The sequence below is a fragment of the Saimiri boliviensis genome, chromosome 1 (genome assembly GCF_048565385.1).
Source record: "Saimiri boliviensis isolate mSaiBol1 chromosome 1, mSaiBol1.pri, whole genome shotgun sequence".
Lineage (NCBI taxonomy): Eukaryota > Metazoa > Chordata > Mammalia > Primates > Cebidae > Saimiri > Saimiri boliviensis.
In genome coordinates, this window is record NC_133449.1 from 141,417,288 (window position 1) to 141,430,577 (window position 13,290).

The 13,290-nt window shown below is 46.1% G+C and overlaps 1 protein-coding gene across 2 annotated transcripts in view; it reads left to right on the forward strand.

Moving 5' to 3' along the window:
- Positions 1 to 209: 209 nt before the first annotated feature.
- The window catches only part of SNTB2 (syntrophin beta 2), a 135,022-nt gene continuing 121,941 nt past the window's right edge, over positions 210 to 13,290 (forward strand). For both annotated transcript variants that reach the window (XM_039477691.2, XM_074405468.1), the window contains exon 1: positions 210 to 820. In XM_039477691.2, the coding sequence (XP_039333625.1) occupies positions 241 to 820 (580 nt within the window). In that variant the 5' untranslated portion in view covers positions 210 to 240. The remainder of the gene's footprint in view (positions 821 to 13,290) is intronic.

The following is a 13,290-nucleotide window of genomic DNA, read 5'->3' on the forward strand; positions in this document are numbered from 1 at the left end:
TCTGGGGGTCTGTGGGGAGCCAATGGAAGGAGGATAAGAAATGCAGTCCCACCGCACTCGGGCGGCCCACGTCCGGCGAGGCGCGAAGGATCGGACAACTTCTGCACCTCCCGGAAGCGGCTGCGCCGGCCCCGCCCCTCGGAGGTGGGCGTGGCCGCATGAATAATAAATCGCGCCGGGGAGGGGCCGGGCCCGCCCCTCCGGGCGGGAAGAGGGAAGCGCCGAGGCTGCCTGACTGGAATGAGGGTAGCTGTGGCGACTGCGGCGGCTGGAGCGGGGCCGGCCATGGCGGTGTGGACGCGGGCCACTAAAGCTGGGCTGGTGGAGCTACTCCTGAGGGAGCGCTGGGTCCGAGTGGTGGCGGAGCTGAGCGGGGAGAGCCTGAGCCTGACTGGCGACGGCGCCGCGGCCGAGCTGGAACCCGCTCTGGGACCCGCGGCGGCCGCCTTCAACGGCCTCCCGAACGGCGGCGGCGCCGGCGACTCGCTGCCCGGGAGCCCGAGCCGCGGCCTGGGGCCCCCGAGCCCACCGGCGCCGCCTCGGGGCCCCACGGGTGAGGCGGGCGCCTCGCCGCCCGTGCGCCGTGTGCGGGTGGTGAAGCAAGAGGCGGGCGGCCTGGGCATCAGCATCAAGGGCGGCCGCGAGAACCGGATGCCGATCCTCATCTCCAAGATCTTCCCGGGGCTGGCCGCCGACCAGAGCCGGGCGCTGCGGCTGGGCGACGCCATCCTGTCAGTGAACGGCACCGACCTGCGCCAGGCCACTCACGACCAGGCCGTGCAGGCGCTGAAGCGAGCGGGCAAGGAGGTGCTGCTGGAGGGTGAGTGGGGCCGGCCGGCCGGCGGGGCCGGAGGGTGGGCGGGCCGCGGCGGCCTGGGCTCGCGGGAGCTCACTTTGTTCCTGCGCTGCCGGCGGGGGCGAGCCGGTTCTCTCCCCAAACCCGGGTTTCTGGAGCTTTGAGTGTGGAAAAACGGATGCTTCTTGCAGAAAAAGTTGGGCAGCCGCCGAAGTGTGGCTTGCAGCCCCTAAGGAAGACTCGGCTGAGATTGGGCAAAAAGCAGCTGCCTATGAAGCTCCCCCTCGGCCGGATAAGCTGACACTAAGAACTAGAGGGAGAGCGAACGGCTCGAGTGGGTCTGTCTCCGTTTGCCCGCTGAGAAGTGCCGGGTTGGCGCTTAACTCACTCACTTCTGGCTCCTCCGGGCGGGCAGGTCTGTTAAAAAAAAAAAAAAGTCCAACACCGATGCCAGCGGTATACTTGGGCAAACCACCAAAGCGCTGGTTAATTTATGGGAATTTAACCCATCATTGGCTCTCAACAATAACCAAAGGAGATCATAGCACTTCATTGAAGCCAGAAAGCTGAAACAGCAAGTCTGTGTGGTTAATGAACCTTGTTTAACAGTGGAGGATCACGTGTTTGAACATTTACTGCCAACTAGAGTTGTGCCCCTTTTGCAAGAGTCTGCTGCCAGCTTCCTACCACTCACAGGCGTGCTGCTTCAAGACTGTTAGGGTTTTTGTAAGAGACTTGAAATGGTAAATCACAAGATAAGTTTCAATAACCAGGATTATTCTTTATATTAAGTTATATATGTGATTTGTAAATTGGATCTTTTATGATGAATTTGAAGTCAGGCAAAAATAAAATTCCTCGCCTTTAAGGACTCATGCATGTTGGAGGTGATAGAGTAAATTGTAAACGAAAAGTCAGTTGCTTTCTTTAGAAATTTTTGAGAGGTCAGCTTTCTTTCACTGGTGATTATTGCTAGCTGTGTTGAGAATATGAAAGAAGTTGCTGTCCCTTCTTGGTCTCTTATTGGAGAAATGATAGAAAAATGCAAAACAACTTATAGGAAGGAAAGGGATGAACCGTTGGTGGTTATGTCGTGCAAACTATATTTAAGTCCCAAGGGAATGCAAAGTTAGAAAGTAGTGGAGATGGAATTAGGCAGGGAGGACTTTTTCCTTGAACTGAATCTTGAGCCAGTTCTCCAAGGAAGTGATGGACATAGGCAGGCAGGGATGAGTCAGGAGAGTATTCCTGGCAGAGGAAGAACAGAAGGGAAGGGCTAGGGACTGCTGGTGAAGAAGGACCAATCATCAAACCGAGAGGCCAAAAGTCCAACTTGAGGCCGGGCGCGGTGGCTCAAGCCTGTAATCCCAGCACTTTGGGAGGCCGAGGCGGGTGGATCACGAGGTCAAGAGATCGAGACCATCCTGGTCAACATGGTGAAACCCTGTCTCTACTAAAAATACAAAACATTAGCTGGGCATGGTGGGGCGTGCCTGTATTCCCAGCTACTCAGGAGGCTGAGGCAGGAGAATTGCCTGAACCAGGAGGCGGAGGTTGTGGTGAGCCGAGATCGCGCCATTGCACTCTAGCGTGGGTAACAAGAGCGAAACTCCGCCTCAAAAAAAAAAAAAAAAAAAAGTCCAACTTGGCACAATAATTTTCAGTTTCTTATAAATCAGCTTGTGAATATTTGGAAAAATACTGGTTTATCAGAAATGATTTCATGTACACCAGTCGTGAAATTCGTGTCCCACCTTTATAATATCCTATTTGTAAACCTTGTTTATGTTGGATGTCTAGGTGGGGCTAGACACTGCTCAAAAATTTAGTGTTAATAGAAGGAGTAAAATTATAGATTGTGGTTTGAGTGTGTCTAAAAAAACTGTTACTTTAAATGTGTACCTTGAAATTGGTCTAGCTAAGTAAGCATTTGGTTACAAATTCTTATATCCAGAATATTGAATTTAGTACTATTTCTGTAGTCCTCTGTTGAACCCTTTACGCCATATTTTTAAAAAACAACACTTTTTGGCCAGGCGAGGTGGCTCAAGCCTAAAATTCCAGCACTTTGGGAGGCCGAGGCAGGTGGATCACCTGAGGTTAGGAGAACACAGCGAATCCTCGTCTCTACTAAAAATACAAAAATTAGCTGTGGGTGTTGGTGCATGCCTGTAATCCCAGCTACTAGGGAGGCTGAGACAGAATTGTTTGAACCCAGAAGGTGGAGGTTGCAGTGAGCTGAGACAGCACCACTGCACTTCAGCCTGGGTGACAGAGCAAGACTACATCTCAAAAACAAACGAAAAACCCACTTTTTGTGTAGGTATAGTTTGAACCTAGTATTCAGACCAGCAAAATGAAAACCTTGTAGTAAATGCTTCCCAGTATTTGTTAGACTAAATAGGCTGTGTATGCTTTTAGAAAGATGGCAGCGGCCGGGCGCGGTGGCTCAAGCCGTAATCCCAGCACTTTGGGAGGCTGAGGCGGGTGGATCACGAGGTCGAGAGATCGAGACCATCCTGGTCAACATGGTGAAACCCCGTCTCTACTAAAAATACAAAAAATTAGCTGGGCATGGTGGCACGTGCCTGTAATCCCAGCTACTCAGGAGGCTGAGGCAGGAGAATTGCCTGAACCCAGGAGGCGGGAGGTTGCGGTGAGCCGAGATCGCGCCATTGCACTCCAGCCTGGGTAACAAGAGCGAAACTCCGCCTCAAAAAAAAAAAAAAAAAAAAGAAAGATGGCAGCATAATAACATATTTATTGAATGCCGTTTTACCTAACACAGGTTCTACTTTATTTTCCCACTTTGTATAAGACAAGCAGTTTTTGTCCTTATAAGTTGGGAAGTCAATATAGTAAATTTATGACGTTGCATTTTTCAAGCCACTGGGTGTAAAAATAAAATTAATCAAAATCTGTAAAAACCACTGAAAACAATGATTTAGTTGAACCAGTCAAACATTATTTAAAATTGAGAGCTGGTGTCCCATCCGGGTAGGCCACTTTTAAGCAATAGATTTTAAGTTTAGTCTTTAAAGTTTTCAAGCTGTACTGGATTGTCCTTCCATTAGATGTCTCAAAACTTGAAAAACTGCCGTATCATTGCACAACGATGCTTTTTTGTGGTGTGGGCAGGGAATTTCAGGCATGCTGTTGCCAACCCCACACCAGGGAAAGCTATAGTCTTTGGTTGCCTGCGGTTAGGGAATTGAGCTAAAAGTTTCCGTTTTTATCTCAGAGATTTGCAGGAATTATTCACTCATTCATCAGATATTTACTTAACTCTTACCTTGTGCCAGAGACACTTGAAGATACCTGACTCCTGCCCTCAGGAAGTTTAGAGCTGAGATGGGGTAAAGGAGGAGAAGTAAGTAAGTGTAGCAAAGGGCTAAAAGTGCTCTTTTAATAGAATTTGGAGAGGGCACAACCCAAATATAAGTCCATCATGGGAATCAGAGGTTGAAGATGCTCAGGTTGATGAAGCTTAAATTGAGCTTTCCCTCTCTCAAGAAGAGAGAGCTGCCACCAGTAAAGACGCAGAAGTGCAAAACATTAAAAAGTTATTCTGGCTCAGAATGGTGGCTCACACCTGTAATCCAAGCACATTGGGAACCCCAGGTGGGCAGATAACCTGAGGTCAGGAGTTTGAGAGCAGCCTGACCAACGTGGAGAAACCCTCTCTCTACTAAAAATACAAAAAATTAGCCAGGCGTGGTGGCAAGTGCCTGTAATCCCACCTACTTGGGAGGCTGAAGCAGGAGAATCACTTGAACCTGGGAGGCGGAGGTTGCAGTGAGCTGAGATCACGCCATTGCACTATTGCACTTCAACCTGGGCAACAGGAGAGGAACTCCATCTCAAAAAAAGTGAAATAAAAAGTTATTCTGGTCGGTAAGGGTAGAGTAGAAGCAAGGACTTTGTGGTCAGATGTGGGTTTGTTTCTGACTAGTGGTTTGTAACCCCTAGGCAAGTTACTTAATCTTGCTAAACTCTAGTTTCCTCATCTGTAAAGCCGGGATGGTAATAACACCTCCCTCAAAGTTCTAATTCATTTTACAATTCACATGTTGGGTACCTTTTCAGGGACTGAGAAGACAGCAATGAACAGCGCAAGTCTGAATGAGGAAGGTAGGACCAGGTCATGAAGGTATGCCACGAGTTAACAAAGGCACTGTCAAAATAGCCAGAATGGCAAGTCATTAAGATAAAATCCAGGGCTCCATTTTACCTGAAAAGTAATACACAATAAGAATTATTTAGCCGGGCGCAGTGGCTCAAGCCTGTAATCCCAGCACTTTGGGAGGCCGAGGTGGGTGGATCACGAGGTCAAGAGATCGAGACCATCCTGGTCAACATGGTGAAACCCCGTCTCTACTAAAAATACTAAAAAAAATTAGCTGGGCATGGCGGCGCGTGCCTGTAATCCCAGCTACTCAGGAGGCTGAGGCAGGAGAATTGCTTGAATCCAGGAGGCGGAGGCTGCGGTGAGCCGAGATCGCGCCATTGCACTCCAGCCTGCGTAACAAGAGCGAAACTCCGCCTCAAAAAAAAAAAAAAAAAAAAAAAAGAATTATTTTAGGTAAATAGGTTAAGAATGAGTTTGTGCTGGTCCAAGTGCAGTGGTATTTACAACTAATTGATCACAACTAGTTATAGGTTCTTTGTTTCTTCTTCACTTTCACTGTTTCACTTGACTAGCTTAAAAAAAAAAAAGGCCAGGCTGGGCGCGGTGGCTCACGCCTGTAATCCCAGCACTTTGGGAGGCCGAGGCGGGTGGATCACAAGGTCAAGAGATCGAGACCATCCTGGTCAACATGGTGAAATCCCGTCTCTACTAAAAACACTAAAAATTAGCTGGGCATGGTGGCGCGTGCCTGTAATCCCAGCTACTCAGGAGGCTGAGGCAAGAGAATTGCTTGAACCCAGGAGGCGGAGGTTGCGGTGAGCCGAGATCGCGCCATTGCACTCCAGCCTGGGTAACAAGAGCGAAACTCCATCTCAAAAAAAAAAACAAAAAAAGAAAAAAAAAAGACCGGTGTGGTGGCTCATACCTTTAATCCAGCACTTTGGGAGGTCAAGGTGGGAGGATCACTTTAGCCTAAGAGTTTGAGACAAGCCTGGGAACATAATGAGACCCCGTCTGTACAAAAAAATTGAAAAAAATACAACTAGCTGGGTGTAATGGCGCACTTGTAGTCCTTGCTACTTGAAAGGCTGAGGTGGGAGGATCACATGAGCCCAGTATTTGAGACTGCAGGGAGCCATGATTGCACCACTGCACTCCAGCCTGGGTGAACAGAGTGAAATGCTGCAAGTAAATAAATAAATAAATAAATAAATAAATAAATAAATAAGAGATGGAGTCTTGCTCTGTTGCTCACTCAGCTGAAGTGTAGTGGTGCAATCTGGGCTCACTGCAGTGTCTACCTCCCAGGTTCAAGCAATGCTCCTGCCTCAGCCTCCCGAGTAGCTGGGATTACAGGCATATGCTATCACACCCAGCTAATTTTTAGTAGAGATAGGGTTTCACTATGTTGGCCAGTCTGGTCTCGAACTCCTGACCCTCATGATCCACCCGCCTTGGCCTCCCAAAGTGCTGCAATTACAGGCATGAGCCATGGTGCGTCACCAATATTATTTTATTTCAGTGCAATCATGGCTTTGTTCACCACTTGGCCTATTCTTTTTTTTTTTTTTTTTTGAGACTGAGTTTCGCTCTTGTTACCCAGGCTGGAGTGCAATGGCACGATCTCAGCTCACTGCAACCTCCGCCTCCTGGGTTCAGGCAATTCTCCTGCCTCAGCCTCCTGAGTAGCTGGGATTACAGGCACGTGCCACCATGCCCAGCTAATTTTTTGTATTTTTAGTAGAGACGGGGTTTCACCATGTTGACCAGGATGGTCTCGATCTCTCAACCTCGTGATCCACCCGCCTCGGCCTCCCAAAGTGCTGGGATTACAGGCTTGAGCCACCGCGCCCGGCAACCACTTGGCCTATTCTTAAACTTTGCATTTCGTTTCTTATTTCTGGTTTTTCCTCTTCCTTTATACTTACTATTCAGAACCTTAAAACTTGCCATTAAGTGTGTGTTTATAGTTTTGGCTAGCTGAATTTAGCATTGATATTAAGACATGCAGATTAAATGACATTTATATTGGTAATGCAGATTGCAGGCCAGGTGCTATGGTTTATACTGAAATTCCAGGACTTAGGAGGCCCAGGTGAGAGGATTGCTGGAGCTCAAAGGTTCAAGACCAGCCTAGGCAACATGGTGAGACCCTATCTCTACAAAATTAAAAGATTAGCTAGATGTGGTGCTGCATACCTGTGGTCTCAGCTAGTCAAGAGGCTGAGGCTAGAGGATCATTTGAGCCTCGAGGCAACAGTAACTCATGATCACTCCACTGCACTCCAGCTTGGGTGACAGAGCAAGGCCCTTTCTCTAAATAAACAAAATAAGTAAATAAATAAATAAGTAATACAGATTGTAAGCATAAAGGGATAACTCTACTCACAGATCAGATATTGTATGTTAAATGTACTATGTCCTTTGTTCTAGAAATATTATCTGTCCAGAGAATTCCTAGCACTTATATTTTTAAATCTATGAAATTGACCACATGAACATAAATTTGACCACACATTGAAAAGTGTTCCAGGCTGGGTGCGGTGGCTCACGCCTGTAATCACAGCACTTTGGGAGGCCGAGGTGGGTGATTCACAAGATCACGAGTTCAAGACCAGCCTGGCCAACATGGTGATGAAACTCTGTCACTACTAAAGATACAAAAAATTAACTGGGCATGGTGGCAGATGCTTGTAATCTCAGCTACTTGGGAGGGTGAGGCAGGAGAATCATTTGAACCCAGGAGGTGGAGGTTGAAGTGAGCCTAGATCACACCATTATACTCCAGCCTGGGTGGTAGTGTGAGACTCCATCTTGAAAAAAATTTAAAAAAGTAAAGTGTTCCAAAGGAGATTAGGGAAGATAGTATCAAGTTTCCAGTGTAAGGTTTGATATTTAAGAAAAAAATCAATATTTTTGAAGCAATTCTCACTGGACTATTGTTTTTTGTTGTTGTTGTTGTTTTTTTATTTTTTTGTTTTGAGACGGAATTTCGCTCTTGTTACCCAGGCTGGAGTACAATGGCGCGCTCTCCGCTCACCGCAACCTCCACCTCCTGGGCTCAGGCAATTCTCCTGCCTCAGCCTCCTAAGTAGCTGGGATTACAGGCACGCGCCACCACGCCCAGCTAGTTTTTTGTATTTTTAGTAGAGACGGGGTTTCACCATGTTGACCAGGATGGTCTCGATCTCTCAACCTCGTGATCCACCCACCTCGGCCTCCCAAAGTGCTGGGATTACAGGCTTGAGCCACTGCGCCCAGCCTGGACTATTGTTGAAAAATCATCTTTTATTGAACTGACTCTAAAAGTATTTTTATTGAATCTGCTGTAAGGAAATGGTTAATTTGGTGGAGAAAGTAGAGTGGCATGAAATTTAACTTCAGAATTGAAGATAATTATTGATTGATCGAGACAGGTTCTCACTCTGTCTCCCAGGCTGGAGTGCAGCAGCGCCATTATGGCTCACTGCTGCCTCAACCTTCCCAAGCTCAGGTTACTCTCCTACTTCAGCTTCCCAAGTCACTGGGACTACAGGTGCATGGCACCATGCCTTAGTAATTTTTATATTTTGTATAAAGACGGTATTTCACTGTGTTGGCCAGGTTGGTCTCAAACTCCTGACCTCATGATCCACCCGCCTCAGCCTCCCAAAGTGCTGGGATTACAGAAATGAGCCACTGTGCCTGGCTGAAAATAATTTTTGTATCTAGAATGGTTTGATTTGAGTGTTACATATAATATGGCTCTTTTTGTTTATGTTAGGGGACATGCAACAAATATTGCAGACATTATTAGGCTGCTAAGTTTAAGAAGCTTGTTTGGATTCCCACATTGCCACTTTCTTTCTTTTTTTTTTTTTTTTTAATTTTTTTTATTGCAACCACTTTCTTCATTATGTATTTGATGTGTTGAGAATCTCCCAGGGAAAACAAGTTACATTTTCTTTGAAACTGCATGTATATTAATTAATCTCTCTCTTTCTTTCTCTCTCTCTTTTTTTTTTGAGATGGAGTCTTGCTCTGTTGCCCAGGCTGGAGTGCAGTGGCACGATCTCTACTGACTGCAACCTCCGCCTCCTGGGTTCAAGCAATTCTCTTGCCTCAGCCTCCCGAGTAGCTGGGCATGCGTCACCGTGCCTGGCTAATTTTTGTATTTTTAGTAGAGATGGGGTTTGACATGTTGGCCAGACTGGTCTTGAACTCCTAACCTCGTAATCCGCCTGCCTGAGCCTCCCAAAGTGCTGGGATTACAAGTGTGAACCATTGCACCTGACCTAATCTGCCTCTCTCTCTCTTTTTTTTTTTTTTTTTTTTGGGGTAGAGTCTTGCTCTGTCACACAGCCTGGAGTGCAGTGGCGCAATCTCAGCTTGCTACAACCTCCATCTCCCAGGTTCAAGAAATTCTTCTGCTTCAGCCTCCCAAGTAGCTGGGATTATAGGTGCCCACCACCACAGCCTGCTAATTTTGTATCTTTAGTGGAGATGGGGTTTCTCCATGTTGGTTAGGCTGGTCTTGAACTCCCAACCTCAGGTGTTCTACCCAACTCAGCCACCCAAAGCTCTGGGATTACAGGTGTAAGCCACCATGCCTGGTTGTGTTTTTTTCATAAGGGGTGAGGTATAGCCTGTGGCTATGGAACAGTGTTTTACTCTTCTCAGCTGACTATTTGAGGATCCAATCAGTGTTCCTGGCTAGGTTAGCACACTGTGGTAACTAACTGGACAACAAATAATGCTGTTTCCTTGCATCTTCCAATAAATAGTATAATAATGCTTTACATTTTAATAAGGATTTAAAAAAATTATTTATTTATTTATTTATTTGAGATGGAGTCTTGCTCTGTCACCCAGGCTGGAGTACAGTGACATGATCTCGGCTCACTGCAACCTCTGCCTCTCAAGTTCAAGCAATTCTCCTGCCTCAGCCTCCCAAGTAGCTGGGACTAAAGGCGTGCACCACCATGCCTGGCTACTTTTTGTATTTTTAGTAGAGACAGGGTTTCACCATATTGACCAGGCTGGTCTCGACCTCCTGACCTCGTGATCCATATACCTCGGCCTCCCCAAGTGCTGGAATTACAGGCGTGAGCCATCGTGCCCAGCTAATAAGGATTTTTAAATTACGCATTTTGTTTTATTTGAGACAGGGCCTCTCTCTGTTGCCCAGGCTGGAGTGCAGTGGTGTGATCACAGTTCACTACAGCCTCAACCTCTTGGGCTCAAGTGATCCTCCCACCTCAGCCTCCTAAGTAGTGGGACTACAGGTGTGCACCACCATGCTGACTAATGTTTTTATTTTTATTTTTTGTTTTTTGTAGAGACAGGCCTCATTATGTTGCCCAGGCTGGTCTGGAGCTCCTGGGCTCAAGCAATCCTCCTGTCATAACCTCTCAAAGTGTTAGGATTACAGGCATGAGCCAATGCCCCTGGCCTGTCTATATCTGTATTTTCTCATTGGATCTTTATACAGTCCTCTGAGGTAGGCTGTTTATATTTGTTGTATAAATGATTAAAATTGAGTTTTACCAAAGTTAAATGAGTTACTGAAGGTCTCAAGAATTTCTCTTGATTTTTTAGGGAAAATTTTGAATTTTTAATTTAGGCTAGAAAACTGTCTTACTTGGATTTTTTAAAGTTGGTAATGTCTGTTTTTTGTTTTTTTTTTTTTTTTTTTTTTTTGAGACAGAGTCTTATTCTGTCGCCCAGGCTGGAGTGCAGAGGTGCGATCTTGACTCACTGCAACCTCCGCCTCCTGGGTTCAGGCAGTTCTCTGCCTCAGCCTCCTGAGTACCTGGGACTACAGTTGGCCACCACCATGCCCGGCTTATTTTTGTATTTTAGTAGAGATGGGGTTTCACCATCTTGGCCAGGCTTGTCTTGAACTCCTGACCTTGTGATCTACCCACTTTAGCCTCCCAAAGAGCTGGGATTACAAGTGTGAGCCACTGTGCCCGGACCAAGTAATGTTTGATCTTATAGATGAGGAATGAACAACCAGAGTTTAAGTGACACGACTAAGGTCACCTGACAAATTAGTGGTAGAACTTGGACTAAAACCCAGTCCAGTGCTTCCTCCCCTGGACTGGGCTACCTACAACTAATTAGTCAGATCTTTAGCATCTCCTGTGTCTTGTTATGTTGCACTGTGCTGTGAGAGATCAGTGTGCTAAGTAAAATGAAAATGATCCTTGGCATCAAATAATTAGAAACTGGGGAAAGAAAAGTACACCATAGGCCAGACTTGGTGGCTTATGTCTGTAATCCCAGCACTTTGGGAGGCTGAGGTGGGTGGATCATGAGGTAAGGGGTTCAAGACCAGCCTGGCCAACATGAAACCCTGTTTCTACTAAAAATACAAAAATTAGTCAGGCTTGGAAGTGTGTGCCTTTAAACCCAGCTGCTCGGGAGGCTGAGGCAAGAGAATCGCTTGAACCTGGGAGGTGGAGGTTGCAGATCATATCACCGCACTCCAGCCTGGGTGACAGAGCAAGACCCTGTCTTCAAAAGAAAAAGAAAAAAAAAGAAACTACCCCATAGAAAATAATTGCTAAAGTGTGTAAAACTCTCTTTTCAAGAGTTCACTAAAGGGAATGGTTAATTGGGGGATGAAATAATTGAGCATGACTTCCTAGGGAAAGGAGATTTGATCTAAGGCTTGAAGGACAGGCTACTGATCTGTAGACTGAGGTCAGTTCACGTTGAGGGTACAGCCTGAGCAAAAGCCAAAACGAGCATGACATATGATACGAGGTGAGGGGAATGGCTAATTGGTATGGACTTGAGGGAGGAAAATAAAGTTGGGCAGATAGATTGAAGGCAGATTATGCAAGTTATGGAAAGCCAGCCAAAGGAATTTGGACCATTTTCATTCTGTCAACATTTATTAAGTACCTACTGCAAACAAAGTGTCGTGGTAGATGCTGGCAATTCCAAGTTGGGAGTAATCTCTTTTTAGGCTAGTAAGGGAACAGTTATTGCAGGTTGTGATAGAGGCTTTAATAGAGGTGAGAACACAGGGTGTTGGAGTTAGGAGTGCAAAGGACAGCATGTTGAAGGTAAAGTGATAAGTAGCTGGTTTTTTGAGAGAAGTAAAGTGTGATAAGGTATAGGAAGTGTATTGTCAGGAGAGCAGGCTGGAAAGGTGGGCAGAGGCCAGGTCTTCAAGAGACTCGTATGTGATGCTAAGCAATTGTCTCTAAATGAGGTTTATATTTACTTTTTCAACTTGAAAATAAAGGAATAGAGCTTTATTAATATTTAATATATAGATAACACTGGTTCTCTTGCTCAGTCTTATAAGATGGTGCCATTACATACTTGATATACAAGCTGATGTCTTATGATCATTGGAGCCTTCATAAAAGCAATTTCATCAGAGTGATAGAACAGAAGCTTCACAAAGCCGAGGAATTGACAGTGGTGACCTTACTAGTTTGGCTGCTGTTACCAGATGCAACTTGTTGCAGTTTACTTGAGCCTGGTTGAGTGGATTTATATTATCTTCTTTTAGTTATATTAATTTTCACAAAAGGAACAAGTGGCTTAGAGATTTACACAAAGAAATAGTACACTGAAGAAAATTCTAACGCTGCAAACATTAAAAAAAAGTTAGAACTGGCATTTCTCCTCCTGGTGGGAGCTCTTTGTCAAGGTAATTATAATCTGTCAAGGAGTCAGCTTAAAAAATGAATTGTCAAGATTATTTAAAATGGCCGGGCGCGGTGGCTCAAGCCTGTAATCCCAGCACTTTGGGAGGCCGAGGCGGGTGGATCACGAGGTCAAGAGATCGAGACCATCCTGGTCAACATGGTGAAACCCCGTCTCTACTAAAAACACAAAAAAGTAGCTGGGCATGGTGGCACGTGCCTGTAATCCCAGCTACTCAGGAGGCTGAGGCAGGAGAATTGCTTGAACCCAGGAGGCGGAGGTTGCGGTGAGCCGAGATCGCGCCCTTGCACTCCAGCCTGGGTAACAAGAGCGACACTCCTTCTTAAAAAAAAAAAAAAGGCCGGGCGCGGTGGCTCAAGCCTGTAATCCCAGCACTTTGGGAGGCCGAGGCGGGTGGATCACGAGGTCAAGAGATCGAGACCATCCTGGTCAACAAGGTGAAACCCTGTCTCTACTAAAAATACAAAAAGTTAGCTGGGCATGGTGGCACGTGCCTGTAATCCCAGCTACTTAGGAGGCTGAGGCAGGAGAATTGCCTGAACCCAGGAGACGGAGGTTGCGGTGAACCGAGATCGCGCCATTGCACTCCAGCCTGGGTAACAAGAGCGAAACTCTGTCTCAAAAAAAAAAAAAAAAAAGATTATTTAAAATGTTGATATATACACATTATCATCAATAATGAACTTCACTTTAAGAA